Source organism: Sceloporus undulatus, chromosome 1 (assembly GCF_019175285.1).
Source record: "Sceloporus undulatus isolate JIND9_A2432 ecotype Alabama chromosome 1, SceUnd_v1.1, whole genome shotgun sequence".
NCBI lineage: Eukaryota > Metazoa > Chordata > Lepidosauria > Squamata > Phrynosomatidae > Sceloporus > Sceloporus undulatus.
Genome location: NC_056522.1, coordinates 262497826 through 262517419, shown reverse-complemented (window position 1 = coordinate 262517419; position 19594 = coordinate 262497826). Strand labels below are relative to the sequence as shown.

At 39.1% G+C, this 19594-nt stretch overlaps 1 protein-coding gene across 5 annotated transcripts in view; it reads right to left on the bottom strand.

The window, feature by feature from the left end:
• KMT5B (lysine methyltransferase 5B) overlaps window positions 1-19594 on the bottom strand; it is a 45643-nt gene that overhangs the window by 12488 nt on the left and 13561 nt on the right. For all 5 annotated transcript variants that reach the window (XM_042462333.1, XM_042462325.1, XM_042462317.1 and 2 more), the window contains 2 exons: window positions 11187-11420; window positions 8446-8593 (listed from right to left, as the gene is read on the bottom strand). In XM_042462333.1, coding sequence (XP_042318267.1) covers window positions 8446-8593; window positions 11187-11346 — 308 coding nt within the window. In that variant the 5' untranslated portion in view covers window positions 11347-11420. The remainder of the gene's footprint in view (window positions 1-8445; window positions 8594-11186; window positions 11421-19594) is intronic.

Genomic DNA, 19594 nt, shown 5'->3' with positions numbered 1-19594 from the left:
CATCTCATATGAATTTATTTTCTTTCTACCCACTTTTTTCACTGTTCAGTTCTCACTGCCACAGTAGATACCAGTGGAACAATAGTTGTAGGAGGAAATTTCAAAGCCTGGGAGTAGCCATCAAGAAGGCCTTCTCTAGAGTCCTCACCAAGTGTACCAGTGATGGTGGTGCAAGCAAGAAAAAAATTGTTCCCCAAGGATCTAAAAACACAGGGAGGCTCATATAAGGAGATATATTCTTTTAGACAATCTGGATCTAAGCTTTACAGGGCTTTAGAGGTTATAATCAGCACTTTGAATTCAGCTCAGAAACATACTGGTAGCCAACACGCTTTTCAAACATGAGAGATACTGTATATACTCGACTATACGTTGACCTCATGTATAAGTCGAGGGCAGGTTTGGGGGCCATAATTATGGATTTTTATATGACCCATGGATAAGTCGAGGGTAAAACTCAGGGCACGTGACAAAGGATCTAAAGGATGAAGCAATGGCAAGCAATGTCAAAGAACTTGCAAAATTCCAGCAAACATAACCGTTTGTGCTCACTTTTAAGGATGGCTGAGAGAACAGATGGAGGTCAGTGCTTCCATGATAATTACCCTCTTGCCTTTCCCCATGGGATAGTTCCTTTTTAAAATGAAAGTTAACGTACAGTACTTACATCGACCCATGGATAAGTCGACCCAGGTTTTTGAGGTCAATTTTAGACTAAAATTTCTAGACTTATACATGAGTATATATACAGTACATGTTACTGTAACTCTTGTTGCATCATTTTGGACAGGATAGAATCAATACATGTGTCACTAGTGCCAGATCCGACATCCTCCAGAATAGATGTAGCTGATGTACTAGCTTTAACCATGCAAACAAACTCCTGGTCACCAGGTTTCCACACTTAAGACTGAGTTCAAGAGCATATTCCAATGACTTAAGAGTAATCAGGGATTGATAAACCCTGCATGAGAGTAGAATTGTAAAATTTCTGGAAATGTTGAAATCATGGAGAGAAAAGGGGTTCCCCCCCCCCAAAAAAAAACCCCACAAAACTTCAAAAAATTGGGGTGGTGTTAGTACCCTTTACAGATTATCAAAAATAACTTTGTTATTTCAGGAACATAAAATGTATTAAGTCTATTAGGATTGGCATAAAATTATGTTTGTAATATTTAAAGTATATTTTATTCAGAAAATAATTACAAATTGTTACAAATTGAGCTATAAGATCCTGAACTGTAAGTTTGCCAATTTATGAAGAGCAACAAAAACATTAAAAATGGAAGAAACTATGAGCATTATTAAAAGAAAGAAAATTATTTTGTTTCGTCTTGTCCTAAATATTCTCAAGCAGACATAAAAGCGCCCTTTTCTATAAAGAGAAAAGAAAATCAGAACCAAGAAATGCAATGATCTGATACTCTATATTATTGTCATGTGCCTTGATGTCATTTCTGACTTGAAGGCAGGCAAAAGCAAACCACCTCTAAACAAATCTTGCCAGGAAAACCCCTGTGATAGGGTCATCTTAGGGTCGCCACAAGTCAAACTACTTGATGACACAAAACCACCACCACTGGAGACACTACATCACAGCCCTCTGTCTCATAAATAAACAAATTACCAAAATGTCTACTACACTTTCTCTGTGATTGGTTCCACAATGCTTTGCTAACAAAGATTCATCAAGTACTGACAGTGTAAAGTTTGGGGAGCATGTTAAAAGGTGTTTGACTAAATATTTTTATCAGACCATGGGTGTTTTTTAGCCCTCATGTTTAACTGTTCTTCTGTTCATGGGCTTTAACTTCTAAGGCAAAGATAGGCCATTGCCAAGGATTGGAGGTTTGCACTGGGTCATGAGGGATGCACTCTAACCTTTTAGATCCTCATCCATCAAACCAATTTCTTTCAATCTGAAACTGGACATTAGTGCCCTTACCAAAAACCTCTGGGGTGCTACTAGCCATTTCACTGAAAACTGGGGCCTTTTTAAAGCCCCACTTCACTTGGATCAGGTTAGGAAGGGCCTTACTACCAAATAGTAGGGGAAGCCTCATCCAGAACCCTCCCAAGACAAGTGGCTCCTCAAATGAGCAAAACAGGCAGAAAGACACCTCTCCAAAACTTGGGGAGGGGTAATAATAGTGGGAAAAACATGCTTTTGACTCACCAGTGTCTTTTCATCTGAACAAGCTGATCACGGGAAATGGCATTTGTCCAGGCTATTATTAGTAGTATGATTGGTTAATAATCTGTCTTTGTACATGAATATACAGTACCTTTCCGTAAACATGTGGCTTAATCCACTTCCTTTAATTATATGGAATTATTTGTTGTACTGGCATCATTAAACAATACTCTTCTTCTGGGTATATGGCATACTTACATAATTACACTGATCAGTTCAAGAGGATGGTGAGTGATGAATAATGACTTATACCACAGATATGGACCTCTTCGTTACTTTCTATTTCTACAGTTATAGGAAGATCAGAACTATGGTGAAGCAAGATGAAATTTCATTTTCAACTGGTTACTGAGGAAATTCCTAATGATCTTCAAAATGACAATATTTACCATAGAAATCTGAATCCACTACATGATGAAAGATGAGGATGTCTGAAAATTGAAATCACATCCTCCACAGAAATGACATATAAGGCATTTGAGCTTAAGATGTTAGATTCTGTCATCAGATCGTCATCAGTGTTACAAGCACAGAGTGGCTTTAAATAGAGAGTATGAAGCATGGAAATGCTATCAGTCTGGGCATAATGACTTCAAACACAATTAATGGTAAGATTTAACTCATGATAGGGCTGACAAACAATCTATCACCAATTATGAACAAGAGGTAGAAAACAAGATTCTAAACATTTTAAGCTTTCTGGGCATTGCCTGCTTGCAACAAATTGTTCATACAGGACGATCTGATTTGACAATTGCTTTATTTTCACAACTTGTTCTGCAATATTCCATGTAAACCTACTCTGAATCATTGCACAGACATCTCTCACTTAAAAATTGAAGCATTGAGTATGTCTGCACGTGAAAACGTGAACTCAAAAAACTGTAAGCTACTAAGGGAAATAGCAGCAATGTGGTATATTTGAGACACTTGGAATTATATAGCTATAGCTCAGTGGCAGAGAACATGCTTTGCACACAGAAAGTCTTGGGTTCAGTTGCTGGCATCTTGAACTCGACCTGAGAAAGACTCCTGTCTGGAACCTTTCAGAGTCCCTCTCAGCTGTGTAAATGATACTGAGTAATATGGACCTATGGTCTGATGCTTATGTTTCATGAAACAAGTTTGTATAATATCCACTTGGATTTGGACCTTGATTAAAAAAATGTAAAGTCTGTAATATTTACGTATAAATGGGACATCTTCATTGACATATATATAGAATATACAGTTGGCCTTTGGAACTCACGGGAGATCCATTCCAGATCTGCGAGTTCCAAAACCTGCACATATTCAAGCCCCACAGGCTTGAATGAGGTGTGTGCATGAGGAGTGCGTGCCCCATTGGCGTTAATGACGGTCGCCCCTTCATAGATTTTCAAATCCGCGTATCTCATGTCCGTGGACTTGGAGGGGCGACTGTACTCATCTTAATAGTGCTTGTTTAACATTTAACTATTTGCCTATCCTAAATTTCCACATTAAAAGTCAATGACTTGCAACAGATGGCATACAAATTTGCATTAAAACTCTGATAACCATAAGATAGAAATCCGTAGCACATTGTGCAACTGAAGACCATTCTGAACTGCAGACGGTTGCTGAACGCTTTGGTGGCATGGTGTATGACAAACACATCTTACCCGTATTAAAACAGCTCTCAAAACACTTATGAGCTCAATTCAAGTTAGTACATAGAATAAAACTTTATTACAGTGATAGGCCAGCACAAATGCACGATACTGGCGCTTACCTTTATAGCTCTACATAGCGTAGAACCCAGGCACTTCTTGGACCACTTTACCCTACAACAGTTCTCCTGAACTGTGAGATAATAATCTGAGTCAGTGGGTGCCCTTACTTTCTGAGGTAAACTTGATGGTGACTGGAGAGGCAGTTTTGTTTTGGGCCTTCTTGCTTGCAATGTTCTTGCCCTACCTTAAGAATTCTCGCTCTCGAGGCTTGCCTAGCACCTATATCATTTTTTGAGTGCCAGGGAAAGGCCTTTACATTTTCCGAAGACTTTTTAAGATACTGTGTAGACCTTTTCAGTGAATGTAAAGTTTTTCATTCTCTCATTATCTGATTGACTGTGCTTTTATCTGGAGTTTTATTTTGTTTGGCTGCTTCATCTTCTTCTTCCTGCTCCTCCTCCTCCTCTTCTTCTAGTCAGTCATACCAAATGCATTTAAGTTGAATGATAAGGGGTGAAAATACAATGAATTTTAAAAATAATGTTTTCATCTTTCTTTTAGCAGGTTCACTTTCATTTTATAGACCCAAATTCAAATAAGCTGCTGAAGAAGATCAAATTTTGATTTCTTTTTGAACAACTAGAGTACACAATGTTTCATGACTGCAGAAGTCCTAACAGTTCAAGGTATTCTAAAAGTGATGACACTGTTTGTAAGGATGCCTATTTACAATGCTTTCTTACAAAGAAATTGATCAACCAGACACTAAAGGTAAAAAACATGAACTGATCATGAATTCTATTTGCACAGAAGAATTCTGAAAATCAATATAAAATTGTATCAGGACAACTGGGAACCTGTTAGTACTTTAACCTTCATACACCTGTGTTAATGGCAGATTCCGCTTTTTAACATGATTGCATTTTGTTTTCAAATTATGTGGAGAGAAAAAGGTTTTCAAAACATGAGGTAAGTGGAAGCTGGTTTGTCCAAAGAAAAATTCTCAAGTAGTTAACAACAACCATGTAAAACCAAAACACAGCTACTAAGAAATAACAAGGCGGTATGAGCTTTGAGTACTCCAAAGTTTTCTGAAGAAGATTCTTCCCCTTAGAAAAAAGGTTTAAAAATACAACCCACTGTCTGCCTGAAAGAATCTAATGAGTACAGTACACACTCAATGGCTATGCAAAGGCTGACTATTTGGGGAAGGAAAAAAAGGAGAAACCACTTGAGGGGTGGAAGTGAAATGAGATCACTCTCGAAAAAAACATGGATGAATGGATGGGTGGCACCCTGAAAGGAAAAACTTTATACTGAAATGCTGTGCTACAGTTTACTACTGTATGGAGTTTAAAATTATGGATGACAAGGTGTTGGATTTAATCCAAAGATGTGCAAGAATTCCTAAAATTTTTGCAGGGAGGGAGACACATATAGATTTCTAGATGTTTTTGGACTATAACTTCCAACATTTCTCAATACCGCCCATGCAGGCTAAGGCTAATGAGAGCTGCATTCTAACATGTGGAGAGCCACTTGACTTCTACCTTATGTTAAAGCTACCAGAAGACGCTATGCCATAATCTTCAAGAGACCTCATACAGTCAGCCGTCCCCATAGGTGGGCTTGCCTTCCACAGCTTTGAACTTACACGAAAGGCAAGCCCTGGAAGAAATAATGGGCCGTGTACCTGTGCTCTGCACCCTGCAACAATCACACACCCCATTATTTTCTATAGGGCTTGAGCATACGCTCTTTTCCCCATACGCGGAGGAGGGGGTCCGGAATGGATCCCCCCCGTATGGGGAGGGCGGACTACTAACATTTCATCTTCAAGCATTGTATAAAATTATGATTGAACTGCACAAAGTAGATGCACACCACTGGATTTCAGTTCTCTTTTCATGTAAGGATCCTATGCTAAGTCAGCTCTTCTGAATGTGGAAGGGGCCTTTCACTTGCAAAAGGCTACCTTTGGATTCAGTACATTACAGTCATCCCTCCATATTTGCGGCTTTGATATTTGCGGCTTTGATTATTCACAGATTTCGTTAATATGTTCTCTCTACGTCTAGGTTCTCCAGTGCAACTCTGTGGTCAGTGTATGTTGGATATTGACCACAGAGTTGCACTGGAGGACCTAGAGATTCCTAGAGAGCTGTCCTCTCAGGTAAAAACAGTATTTTTGTTATTTGCGGTTTTTCCATATTCACGGGGGTCTTGTTTCCTAACCCTAGCGAGGGACAACTGTATTTAGAAAAATAGAGGGGGAATCTCATAGTAAAGTTTTCCAAAGTAAAATGTTAATATTCTGAAATGTTGGGAAAAGTGATTTCCCATTTTTATAAGGGACACCGTTTTGCTATGTCATTATATTTAATGGGGCTTGAGCATCCACGGATTTTGTTATCCACGGGGGATCTTGGAACCAAACCCCAGTGTATAACAAGGGTCCACTATACTTTAGTCTACATACTGTCTCTGAAGTCAGAGGTTCTAATGGCATCTTTTTAGATACTGGGGTCTTGTATAACCTTCTAAAACAGTTATAATCTCAAGATTATTCTGAACCACGTTTTGTACAGTGCACTTGCACCATCTGTGGACTTGCCACCTGCGGTTTGAACTTCCACAGATGGCAAGCCCCGGCTTTTTCAATGGATGCACGCGCATGCACATGGTGGCGTGAAAAAGAACTGGACTTAAGGTCCTGCGTTTTTTGCTATCCGCAGGGGGTGGGGGGGAGAGTCCAGAACGGATCCCCAGGGATTGCAAGGGAGTACTGTACAATCTACCCCACATAACCTACTCTGAGTTATTATATTTAAAATGAAATTCTTACCTGGCCATTTGATCATATAAGCTGGCAGCAATAACTATCACCTGCCAGAAATTTAAAGGAGTTTTATGAATTTAATGGAGTTTTAAAATCAAGGATAGATATAAGAATCTCTCAAATACTTAACAAGCTCAAAATATCAAAAGGGATGTGTTGTTTTTTTTAAAAAGAGGGAAATACTTTTAGAAAACAAGGGATTTGATATGAACACATAATTAGGATAAGGATCAACAAATTGCCTTTTGAAATTTGCATTAATTTTAAAATGAAAGTTGATGCTGCAATAAGTTACAAATTTTGCTGTAACCAGGTTATCTACTCTGATTTTCCCTGGCCATTTCATGCCAGAAACTGCTAACAAACTAAATCTATCAGGAAAATCTGAAGCATAGGATGATATAAAGGGACTGGACATAATTATTAATTGTTAAGCCTAACCTATGAAGAATACCTCTATCTGATTAAGAAAACAAAATAAAGCCACAACAGGATCCAGCCTCTAAAAAGTTTTCTGAATTGTATTACTTAGAATATCTTCATAATTTTCAGATAATGCCAACTCCTCACTTACTGCTCTCCCCCCCCCCCCCCCCGGTTTTCAATGGAGACTGCCGAAAAATGTTACAAAATATTTCCAATTTTGGAATGAAAAGCTATTTAAGACAAGGTTAAACCCACTCCAAAATGCACACAAAATATGTATAAAAGACAGTATATAGCAGTAGAGAATGGTAACAGACGAAGAACTAAAAACATTTTCAATGGTAGTATGAAATTTAACTCAATGTTGAAATAAATATTAGAACTATGGGAATATTTCTGGCTGAATATACACTTTATAGTTATATTTATGGTTTCTATTTTCATTTTTTCTTCCTAAATGCCAGATACAAGACAGCACAGAGTATAGGCGCTTACCACTCTCTTCAGTATTTGGTATAATAGCCTTTTTGCTTGTACAAAACAAGGGCAGTTGTACTTTTTGAGACTGCAATCCTATGCATACTTACCTGAAAATCAGCTCCAGTAAAGAAAGTGAGTCTCACTTCTAAGTACATACATATAAGGGCTCTGTAACACAAGCTACTTGGGGAGGTTTTCCACCCTAAAAGGCATTCTAAATTGGAAATGAGGGCAAAGTGTGTCCCACTGATGCTGCCCCAAACTCTTTTTGGTATTCTCTCTCTCAGTGCTCACAGGATTCAGCAGGAGTTTTTTTTTTTAAAACTGTTATCATGGTTTGCTCCCAAAGTTTGATAGTTCTATAGTCAAGCCCGAGGGGAGAATTAGACCCTAATCTTTGGAGTCATAGTCTAATACTCAAACCACCACAGCCCACTGGTCTTTCAGGAAAAAAAGGGCACCCTCCATATTTCACTCCAAATAGCTCAGTGAAGACTGGACTGAAGAATTCTGAACTTCACACTGCAAGCCTTTGTTGCAGATCTCGCTTGCAACATAACAACAATAATAAATAATAATAAAAATTTTATTTATATACCGCCCTTCTTAGAATCAGGAAATCTGAATTAGAAGCACCAAGTTCTACTTTACCAAGCACTCTGGGCTCAAAAGAGTACTTGAAATCCAATTCCCAACCCTTAAATATATTTTAAAAGTAACATTTTCACATTGACAGTTGTCAAAGGTTGTATTTATTGTTTACTGTTGTATAAATAGGTTGTTTTCTTGGTAAGTAAATCAAAGCAAATTACCTAGTGTTCATTTTATGTGTTTGAAAACCTAAATATGGATCAAGAACCAAACTAGTTGCTAGGTCATCATTCTCACACAGCTCCTTGGCAGACATTCCAGAGGAAGGCACGTAGCGACTTTGGCCCTCAAATCCCGAACCACCACTACCTGTATAAATCAAAAGAAATGTCAGTATTAGCTAACATAGATTGTTGAATCTTATGGATTTTCCTCCTTCCAAAGGAAATCTTATGAGGGACAGGAACAGGAGTTTTAAAGACACAGTTTTATTTAAAACAATACAGTTTAGCTAAAATATGCCAGGGAGATGGAGGAGGGGGGAGAGAGAGAAAAAATTGGTCAATTTGATATCATATGGATGGGTAGCAACAGACGCTGCGTCCATACTGCAGAAATAATCCAGTTTGACAGCACTTTAACTGCCATGGCTCAATGCTATGGAATTCTGGGAACTATAGTTTGTTGTGTCACCAGTGCTCTCCAACAGAGAAGGCTAAATGCCTCAACAAAATTACAATTCCCAAAATTCCACAGCTTTGAGCCATGGCAGTTAAAGTGCTGTCAAACTGGATAGATTATTTCTGCAGTACGAAGGCAGCCAAAATAGCCATTCTGAGAAAAAGCTGGTCCTCTATCATTAATTTGTTGATGAGTGGTGTCTTTCAAATGTAGGCTGTCTGCATCTTGTCTGGCATCCTACCTGCTCTCACAATAGTTTTTCCGACGAAAGATAAAGTTTCTTTGCAAGAAATATATGATGCTTCATTTTACACTTAGCTTGCTTTGTATGTTTTCAAGTGTCTATAAGTGTTCATCTGGTCTCCTACAATTTGGTGTAGAAGTATGAAGACTCACTTTTGCATATTCAAAATTCTTTATAGAAATTGGCATGATAATTTCATTTGATTTAAAAAAATTGAATTTTTAAACATATTGGAATATTTTGATAAACACCAGAATCTGAAAGGACAAGGAAGAAGACCTAAACTATAATTGCAGTGTCAGTGGGATGTCAGCCTGGAACCAGAAAAAGAGGCATACCAACTAGCATGTTAACAATGCTTCCTGTTCAGGACATGTTCAGTACCTTATTCATGCATTTGTTTAGACAAAGCATCTCAAGTAGTTCTACAATTAATCACGTACCTGACTAGCTGTGACACCCCAAAACTTCTTTCTTTCAAATCTTATTTGCTCTGGGTTTTTTTTTCCTTTTCCAATTCAATGTTTAAGTAACTAGTCCTTGTTTTATAAATTTAGAATATAAAGGAAATGGAGAATAAAGATTTAACAGTGTAGCCGTATCTAACATTGGGGTATCTCAGAACTGATCCCCATGGCACACTGATGGTTCATGTGCATTCTAAAACATACACACATACTCATGCAGATGGCCTCCTCAATGAACAGTGTAATAAGAAAACTGTGATTTTTCAGGAAATTATAGCTTTTGCTCTGGAATAGTAAATTTACCCAAGCAGACCATTTGCATGTTTGTTTTGCTCAGGAATTGCTGACAGAATTGATTTACAAAGTCACATTTGGTTACAGAGCAGGGACACAATGAGTCCCACACTCAGTATCCATATAGCACATAGGCAGGTCTTGAAAGGAGCTTCCATGTTCCTTGTAGCCTCAGGTTTTCCAGGTTTTGCAGTAACAAAATGAAAAATCACACTATGGGACAAGAAAGGGCAGGGTATGTCGCCTATAGATAAATAACTCTGTACTGCTGCATTAACCAAGAACTTCAGGAAGCTATATTTTGCTCTTGCCCAAATATTAAGTGTCACATGAAAATAGGCTTAAATTGCAATGGACATTTTTGCATAATAAAAGAGATTACTTCCCATATTGTATATTCATACCTAAAAACAGCACTTATTCTTTGCTTGGAGAACCTTCACATAAACTAAAGTGTTGACATACTCTATGACCACAAAAAATCTAGGGGAGCATTGGCTCTCTGGATGCTGTTGGACTGCAACCCTACATGATCTTTCACCACTGAGTATGTTGGCTAGGATTAATGGGAGTTTCTATCCATCAATACCTGAAGGGCAACATATTCCTCATTGAGCTCCCATCCTTCATTATAAGATACATTAGGCTGGCACAAGTAAACCCATTTTCAAACCAACCAAAATAAGCAGAAATTACACCCACATGTTCAGAAGAAAAAGATGGCAAAGTCAAACTGCACCATCTGTAAATATGAAATTTCATCCCTCAGGTATCTCAAACTTAGTAAAATAGAAATTAAAGTGAACAAATAGAGAGAACCTAGCTACTCCTGCCAACAATCATAAGACTGCAACTCGAGTGAATCAGTGGAAAACCTCTCACTGAGTTTCACAGTTGTCAATTTGTCCATATTCACCTGTATTATTGGGACACATGAATACTGTACGTGGAAATATTGTATTTTCTACCACTACATACTATGCATTCAGCACAATTTCTCACTTAACTGATATAGAATAACATTAAACAGTTCACATTTGAGCTTTCATTGGGATTTATGTTTATTTCAGAAAAAATATTAAATGACTACATTAATCTGTTATGAAATAAAGGAACTTATTAACCAAAAACAATATAAATGTATACAAATGGAGTAACATTCACAGCAAATACAACCTTGATGAAATTCAACAAGTGCACAGTAAAATTCCGTAAGAGAACCAGAAATTACAAATAATGAAATGGGACCATTCCTGTCACATTTGCTTATACATACATCTGCTTGACCTTCTCTCAACTCCATTTTTCCCAGTCTTTGGATTTTCTTTTCCAGGATGCTGTAATTTGGACTGGTTCTGATGGTGATCATTAGATAACCTGCTTCCATTTCTCCGGCCATTCACCACCATGTTCTTGGATTCTCCCAACCACTTCATTCCCACAGACAATTTGTCCTCGTTGCATTTAGTCCTTCTTCCAAAGACTTTAAGAAGTTAATTAGTTCAGCTGCCTAGTAGGAAAGAAAGCACAAATACAAGAAAACATTAAAAACATAGCTATAACAAAAAAAACCTCCATATTTAAATAGTTTAATATGTGAGCAACAACATTAAACATTTTGTATCCCCTACACTGATTCCCAAAGGTTAAGTACATCATTAAAACAAAACTATTCATCCAAAAAATTTAAAAGTTTGGGAGCTTCTTGCAGAGAAACACAGGTATGTTCACAATGCTTCACCTACACAGAAGAATGAGAAACACAGACCAACAGCATTTGGTATTCTTGTATATTCTTTCTGCTCCATTAATCTCCACCAGATCCAGTTCTCCAAAACTCCTTCTCCAGCTTTATAGCAACAGCATGGTAGGAGAAAAAGTGAAGAAAATTCAAGCATTGCCTTATACTTTGGCCGTGTTCTCACTACGTTTAAATCCAGATCATGATCTGGGTTGAACGGGCATTGTTCCCACTGAATTAGATTTCAGAAATTCATTCAGAAAGGGGGGCATGTTTTTTTTCTCATTTCCCCCCATTTAACCTGCGTCAAAGAGACACTGGGGAAAAGAGGTGTTTTTTGAGTTGAATCGATTTATTTAGAAATAAATTGATTCAGCCCAAGTGGGAACCAGGCAGATTTGAATCAGAATCGAATCTGCCCTGGTTCCACTGGCAGCCCAGCCCGGGGGCAGCTGGAATGGCCTGGCCTCTCCTGGCCCCCAAATCCCCAGCCCAGCCTCCTTACCGGCTTCTTTGGCCGCTGACTGCATTCCCTGGGCTTTTTTAAAAATCTCCTGCAGCCACCAGGGAAGCTGGAAGGAGGTTGCAGAAATGACAAAAGCCTTGCGACCTCGTTCTCAGCTTTCCCCCCGGCTTCTCTGCGACCTCCTTCCGGCCTCCCTAGCCATGGGAAATTTAAAAAAAGGTGCAGGAAACCCAGTCAGTGGCCAAAGAAGCTGGTAAGGGGGCTGGGCCGGGGATTTGGGGGCCAGGAGAGGCCAGAGATGGGACGGGCCAGCAAGCTGCCCCCCCCCGACCATCACTGAACTGATTCCTGAAACTGGCGCAAACATAGTGGGAACTACTTTTTTTTCAGAACTGGTTTTAGGAATCGGTTCAGGAAACAGATATTCCGGTAAGTCGGAATGGACCCCCAGTAACCATGAATACAAAAAAAAAAAGGGGGGGGTGCTATTTTCAACACATGGAGCTTAACAACCCACAACTGCAAAGCATGAGAAGTCATCCAAGCTTTTTTCTGAAGGACTTTAATCATTGTGTTTTGCCCTTCCCAACTACAGTTCTAACTCTTAATGTCATTTCCCCAATCTATGCAGTCCCTGAAAGTAAGTTATCTTGTTTTTGTTGCTTGAAAACAATCAATTCTTGTGGAGGACCTACAAATGCCCAGAGAAGTGTTCTCTGTGGGAATCTCTAGGTCCACCAGCATAGTTTTTGGTGGAAGCTGACTACAGAGTCATGCTTGAGGATTTAAAGATTCTTAGTGATAATATATTAATCAAATCCATGAATAATCAAATCCATAAATCACAGAATCATAGAATCGTAGAGTTCGAAGAGACCACAAGGGCAATCCAGTCCAACCCCCTGCCATGCAGGAAATCTCAATCAAAGCATCCCGGACAAATGGCCATCCAGCCTCTGCTCAAAGACCACCAAGGAAGGAGACTCCACTACACTCCAAGGGAGTGTGTTCCATTGTCAAACAGCCCTTACTGTTAGGAGGTTCTTCCTAATGTTGAGGTGGAATCTCTTTTCCTGGAGCTTGCATCCATTGTTCTAGGTCCTGTTTTCTAGAGCAGCAGAAAACAAGCTTGCTCCCTCCTCAATATGACATCCCTTCAAATATTTAAACAGGGCTATCATATCACCTCTTAATCTTCTCTTCTCCAGGCTAAACATACCCAGCTCCCTAAGTCGTTCCTCATAGGACATGGTTTCCAAACCCTTCACCATTTTAATAATAATATAATAATAATAATATGTTTTATTTATAGACAGCTATTCCGCAATGATCATAACGGTGTACAGTAAAAATTGTAATACAATACAAAATACAAGGTGACAGTTAAAGGAGGGACACACTCCAGTTTCTTAATGTCCTTCCTGAATTGTGGTGCCCAGAACTGAACACAATATTCCAGGTGGGGCCTGACCAAAGCAGAATATAGTGGCACTATTACTTCTCTTGATCTAGACACTATACTTTTATTGATGCAGCCTAAAATTGCATTGCCTTTTAGCTGCCGCATCACACTGTTGATTCATGTTCAACTTGTGGTCTACTTGGACTCCTAGATCCCTTTCACATGTAGTTTCATTCAGCCACGTGTCCCCCATCCTATATCTGTGCATTTTATTTTTCTGCCCTAAGTGCAGTACCTTACATTTCTCCATGTTGAAGTTCATTTTGTTAGCTTTGGCCCAGCTTTCTAGTCTATTCAGGTCATTTTGAATTTTGATCCTGTCCTCTGGAGCATTAGCTATTCCTTCTAATTTGGTGTCATCTGCAAAATTGATGAGTATGCCCCCAATTCTTTCATCCAAGTCATTCATAAAGATGTTGAATAACACTGACCTCAGGACAGAGCCCTGTGGGACACCACTGGTCACTTCTCTCCGGGATGAAAAGGAGCCATTGTTGAGCACCCTTTGGGTTCGGCCGGTCAACCAATTACAAATCCAGTAACAGTTACCTTGTCTAGTCCGCATTTTATAAGCTTGTTTGCAAGAATGTCATGGGAAACCTTGTCAAAGGCCTTACTGAAATCAAGATAAACTATATCCACAGCATTCTCTTCATCTACCAAATGTCAAACCTGCAAATGTGGAGGGCCAACTGTATTGTGCATATATCTAGAAGTTATCACAGAAGCATATGCTTCATAATTTTTTTAAAAAAATGATTGCCACCTGCCCTGAAGTTTAAACTACAGGGTTGTTAGAAGGCATGGGGTGGTCACCACTAACAACTGGCAAAAAGCTTTGTAAAGTTTTCTGTATTTGATAAATGCTACTTAAGGTATTTTCAGATATTCATTTCTTCCAATGCCTACTAACTTCAGAGGACTGCTAGGGATATCCAGATCTTCTTATCACTCCCTTATATTCTCCAGCGATGTTGCCATTTCTACCCTTTCCAAAACTGAACACAAAGTCCAAACCCCTCCCTTTTTGGGAATTCCAAATTTCTAATCCCTCAACTACACTTTCAAGAATTCTACTTTCTCAACTGTATTTGCTACACATTCCTTATTATTTACTATAAGCTGGAATCCTGTATAACCTTTCACGCAACATAAATGGGAGGTTGGACTCATCACGAATGTTCATTCTGGGGTGACAGAAGGATAATAAACTACTGGTTTATTCCTGCATGCCTACCAGACCTGGCAGGAGCCCATGTTCTTTTCCAGTTACAATTGCTAGACTCATTCCCTTCTCTGAAAGTTGATTATCTAACTCTCCTTAAACATAAATTCTCAACCAACTCCCATTTTGCTGTGAATACATATACATTTTATTTTTAAAATGTAGAGTTAGGTGTGGCTTTCTCCTCCTGCCATCCCAGAATGAACAAGCAAGCTAAATCCAGCCCCTCATTCTTGGGATAGCAGGGAGGAGCAACCCACCATGACCACTCAAGCCCCTCTTCTCTGAGTGGGAATATCATGTGGAAATAATTGATTGCAGCAGTCTTGCCAAAAGCTCCCTGCACTGACTTATATTTATCTAACTTATGTCTAACAAAAGTTGACGATTCAGACCAGCCTGCAGCATCACAAATGTCCTGTGGTGATCCTGAAACAGTGTAAGTTATAGTCACTGACCCTGTGGAATAAGGCCACATATTTTTTGGGGCTTGGCTTCTTTACATAGTCCTAACACTGAAACATGCTGTCCTAGATGCCTTTTGTCCTAAATTTCTCAGACTGTAAGAAACAAATACAGTCGGCCCTCTGTTTTCGTGGGAAATCCATTCCGGATCCCATCCCACCCCGCAAAAATGGAGACTCACCAATATTCAAGCCCATTGGCTTGAATGGAGCATGTGCTGCGGGGGGGGGGGGCACCCCACTGACAATAACAGAGGTCACCCCTCCGTGAATATCCAAGACCACTGACCTCAAGTCCGTGAGAAAAGAGGGGTGACTGTAAAGCCTCAGTATATCTAAACAGAAATGTTTTCCTTAAATAGGCTTTGACAGGCTTTGACAGGCATTCTCGAGTATGCCATCTACACTCCTCTGAATATTTTGGGATTAGATAGAAATTTGGAAGATGTATAATCTGAGGTATGCTCTTTCTTGATATACACTTAAACAGGAATGTGGGATCCAAAATTAATGTTAGCGTGCCTTGTTCAAACTTACACAAGTTTGGATTCACTGATAATGTGACCAATACTGACATTAGCCTTGCTGATATTATACACACACAAACTATTGAGAAGAAGTCCCAGCTTGGGAAACTGTGCAGTGTTGGGAAGGACACAATTGTAGCATCTCTCAGAAACATGTGGATACTGTGACAAAGGAACTAAATCTTGCAACCCACAGGGCCATTGTTTTGTCACAATTTAGTTTCAGCTTTGTCACCCTCATCCACCATAAAACTGGCTCATGTATTTCAAACTTCTACCATCCCCCTGGGATTATGGAAAAGAAACAAGGCCATGTATAATCTTCATAACACTGATATCACAATCTCAGTCCTCAAACTGACCACAGTACTATTGTACACAAAGAGAGAGATACCGTATATACTCAACTGCAGCCCAGCTGTACCCTCAGCAGTCAGCCAGGATCAGGAGAGGCTTGGAGAGCCAGCACTAGCCCTCCACTCTCCTCCCCCCATTTGTCTCCTGAGAAGCAGCCATGGTGAGAACAAAGCTTGGGGAGCCAGTGCTGACTTTCCATTCTCCTCTGTGGGGCAGCCATGGTGGGGACAAGGTTTGGGGCACCAGTGCTAGCTCTCCATTCTCTTCCTCACCCCATTTGTCTCCTGAGAAGCAGCTATGGTGGGAACAAGGTTTGGGGAGCTAGTGCTGACTCTTCTTTTCCCCCGCTGTACTCCGTGGGGCAGCCATGGTAGGGATGAGGTTTGGGGAGCCAGCGCTGGTCCTCTATTCTCTTCCAGACCCCATCTCCTCCTGAGAAGCAGCCATGGTGGAGACAAGGCCGTGCTGACTCTCAATTCTTCCTTGGCAAAATCCATAATTTTGGCCCCAAAACCTGTCCTCGACTTATACATGAAATCAACTTATAGCTGAGTATAAATGATAGGTAGGCAACTCTGACTGCCAGTGTGGCTTAGTGGTTTGAGCATTGGACTGCAACTCTATAGAGACCAGTGTTCAAATCCCTGCTCAGCCATGTAAAAATCCACTAGGTGACCTTGGGCAAGTCACTCTCTCTCAGCCTCAGTGGGCTGGACTGGATGGCCCTTGTGGTCTCTTCCAACTCTACGATTCTATGATTCTAAGAAAAGGCAAGCCCTCTCTGAGCTAATCTTGCCAAGGAAATCTCAGCATAGGTTTGCTTTAGGATCGCCATAAGTCAGAAATGACATGAAGGCATACAACAATAAAGGCAGCTCTATCCTGATGAACTGGATGGTAACATGGCAAATATATCCATTATAGATCATGTACCTTTACCCGTATTAAAGATTCTTCCTAGGTTAAAATATAAGCTCACTCATGTACATCCACTATCAATATGTCTGTGTGCAAGCAGTTGTACAATCATGTCATTTATGCAAAAAAGAAACTTCTGTTGATGTTACAACACCCACATCCCCTCAGGAAAACAAATCACAGCAAAGAACAATTTTATACAGAATACAACCACACCACCTACAACTCAAATAGCCGTTCAAAGCCTTTTACTGCAGACAAAATATGAATTCCCACATGATTTCTTCCTGGTTCAGAATAGTGACTCAAACAGAGTGAATGCCATATATAATGGTTTAGCATCAGCACTTAGTGAGATAGCTCAAAATCACAGATTTTTGACCATAATGATCAGAATATTTTATTATTTGAAACATTTAACACAAAATGAAAGAGAACAGCTAAATAAAGTTTGCCAGTACATTTGGTACTTAAGTGCAGCCACTGTCCCAGAAATCCAGGCTAGAACAAAAAGCACCTATAGCTGTAAGAGTCCTAACAGGGAAACTCAGATGAATCATTTGCATGTGTGATTTTTTAAAAAATTGAAACTCGGGGAGAGAGGCATAGAATCATACAGATGTCTGGTTACTTATATGCTTGATTTAAGAGGTAATATAAAATAGACAATTAAATAGCTGAAATGTAGAAGAAGCACTTACACTATAATCAAACAAACAGTTCACTTTATTATGAGAAAAATAACACCACACATTCAAGTAGGTCTCTACTTGCTATCAGTCCTAAACCTATGATTAAAATGTTCAATTTCACCTTGTGTTCTTCAGCATGACAGGAATGTAAAAAAATATTTGCAATTTGTTCATACCTAAAGAAAATATGTCTCAATACACTGAAAGAGAAAGTTGAAAGAATTGTCAGCCTCTATGGGAATTTTCACCCTCACATAAGAATATGATGACCAGTGCTAGTCCCAGTTTTTGTGAAAAATACAATCTTTGTGAAATATTCAAAGAAAAGGTCTGAAATACAAAAATCATTGAAAAACAGAAAATGTAGAACACAACACACACAAGCCTTTCTTAATCTTGCCCTGAAGGAAAACATATTTTGAAATTTTTCACTCTCAGATGTGAGAACACAATAACATATGATTCACACTCTTATTTACTGAGGACTACATTCTAGAGCCATGTTTCTGACAATTCATAGATACAGTACTTCAGTGGAGCCCAACACACTGAAGAACAAATAAAGCATCACATTCCACAGTGTCATTATAACACATGCAACCATCTCCTTGTTAAGTAAATGAAAAGACTGAGTGACAGTGAATAACAGCCTAATCTCTACCAAATTTACCTTGACTTATTACGAAGACATACAGAATGGCACTAGTAAGTGGAGGTAGCATGATGGCTTAATACTAACCTCAGATATTTCATTTATAAACTGCAAAAGTTAATATTTTAACTGCTGTATTCAACTAGCATCTCAACTTCCAAAATCAATTTAACATTCCATTTTAAATGAAATCCTCTCTCTACCATCTCTTTCAAAGTTACATTCTTACCAGGTTGAGAAGTTTGGGCAACACAAAATGCAGCCCATAAACACCACAACTGATATTGAGCTAATAGTATAGTATAGTTACAATCTCTAGCAACACTTCTGTCCTCCCAAAGAAATATATACTCCTGCATTTTGTAGGCAGATTCAAGCACTGCAAGACTAACAGTAATCCAAACTGATCCAAAGTATCCTAAGAACTAATTCATATTCCACTTGTTCTGGTAACCCAGATGTAAAGTTCTGATAGTGAAAGAATACGTTCTTCATGACTCAGAAAATATAAATACTAAAGACATACTGTATATACGCATATATAAGAGTATAGAAATCTAGAAATTTTAGTCAGAAAAATGAACCCCCCCCCCCAAAAAAAAAGGCCCCCCTTATCCATGGGTCAATGTAAGTACCGTAAGTACTGTACCTTACTTCTTATTAAAAAAAAAGGAACCATTCCCTTCTCTGAGTAGAGTAGCAAAAGACAAGAGCTTAGTCCACCCTGGAAAAAAACTAAAAGAAGCACCACTCTTCTCTATTTTCTCCACTGCGGTGCCACTTCTGGCGTTTTTGAATGTCTGCATGGGAAAATATCAGTGTGCTTTGGCATCATTTTCCTTTCCTTCATCCTTTGCATCCTTTGTTACATGCCCCAAAGTTTTACCCTTAAATTGGGTTTACCCTCAACTTAAAAATGGGTTACTGTATATACTCATGTATAAGTCTAGAAATTTTAGTCCAAAAAATGACCCCCAAAACCTGAGCCGACTTATCCATGGGTCAACGTAAGTACTGTACTTCAACACAAATATATATATATATGAAAAGGAACCATCTGCTGGTGAAAAGCAAGAGAATAATCTGTCCTGGAAGCACTGACTTCTCTCTATTCTCTCATCAATCCAGCTTTTAATATGAGCACAAATTGTTATGCCTCCTGTAATTCTGTAAGTTCTTT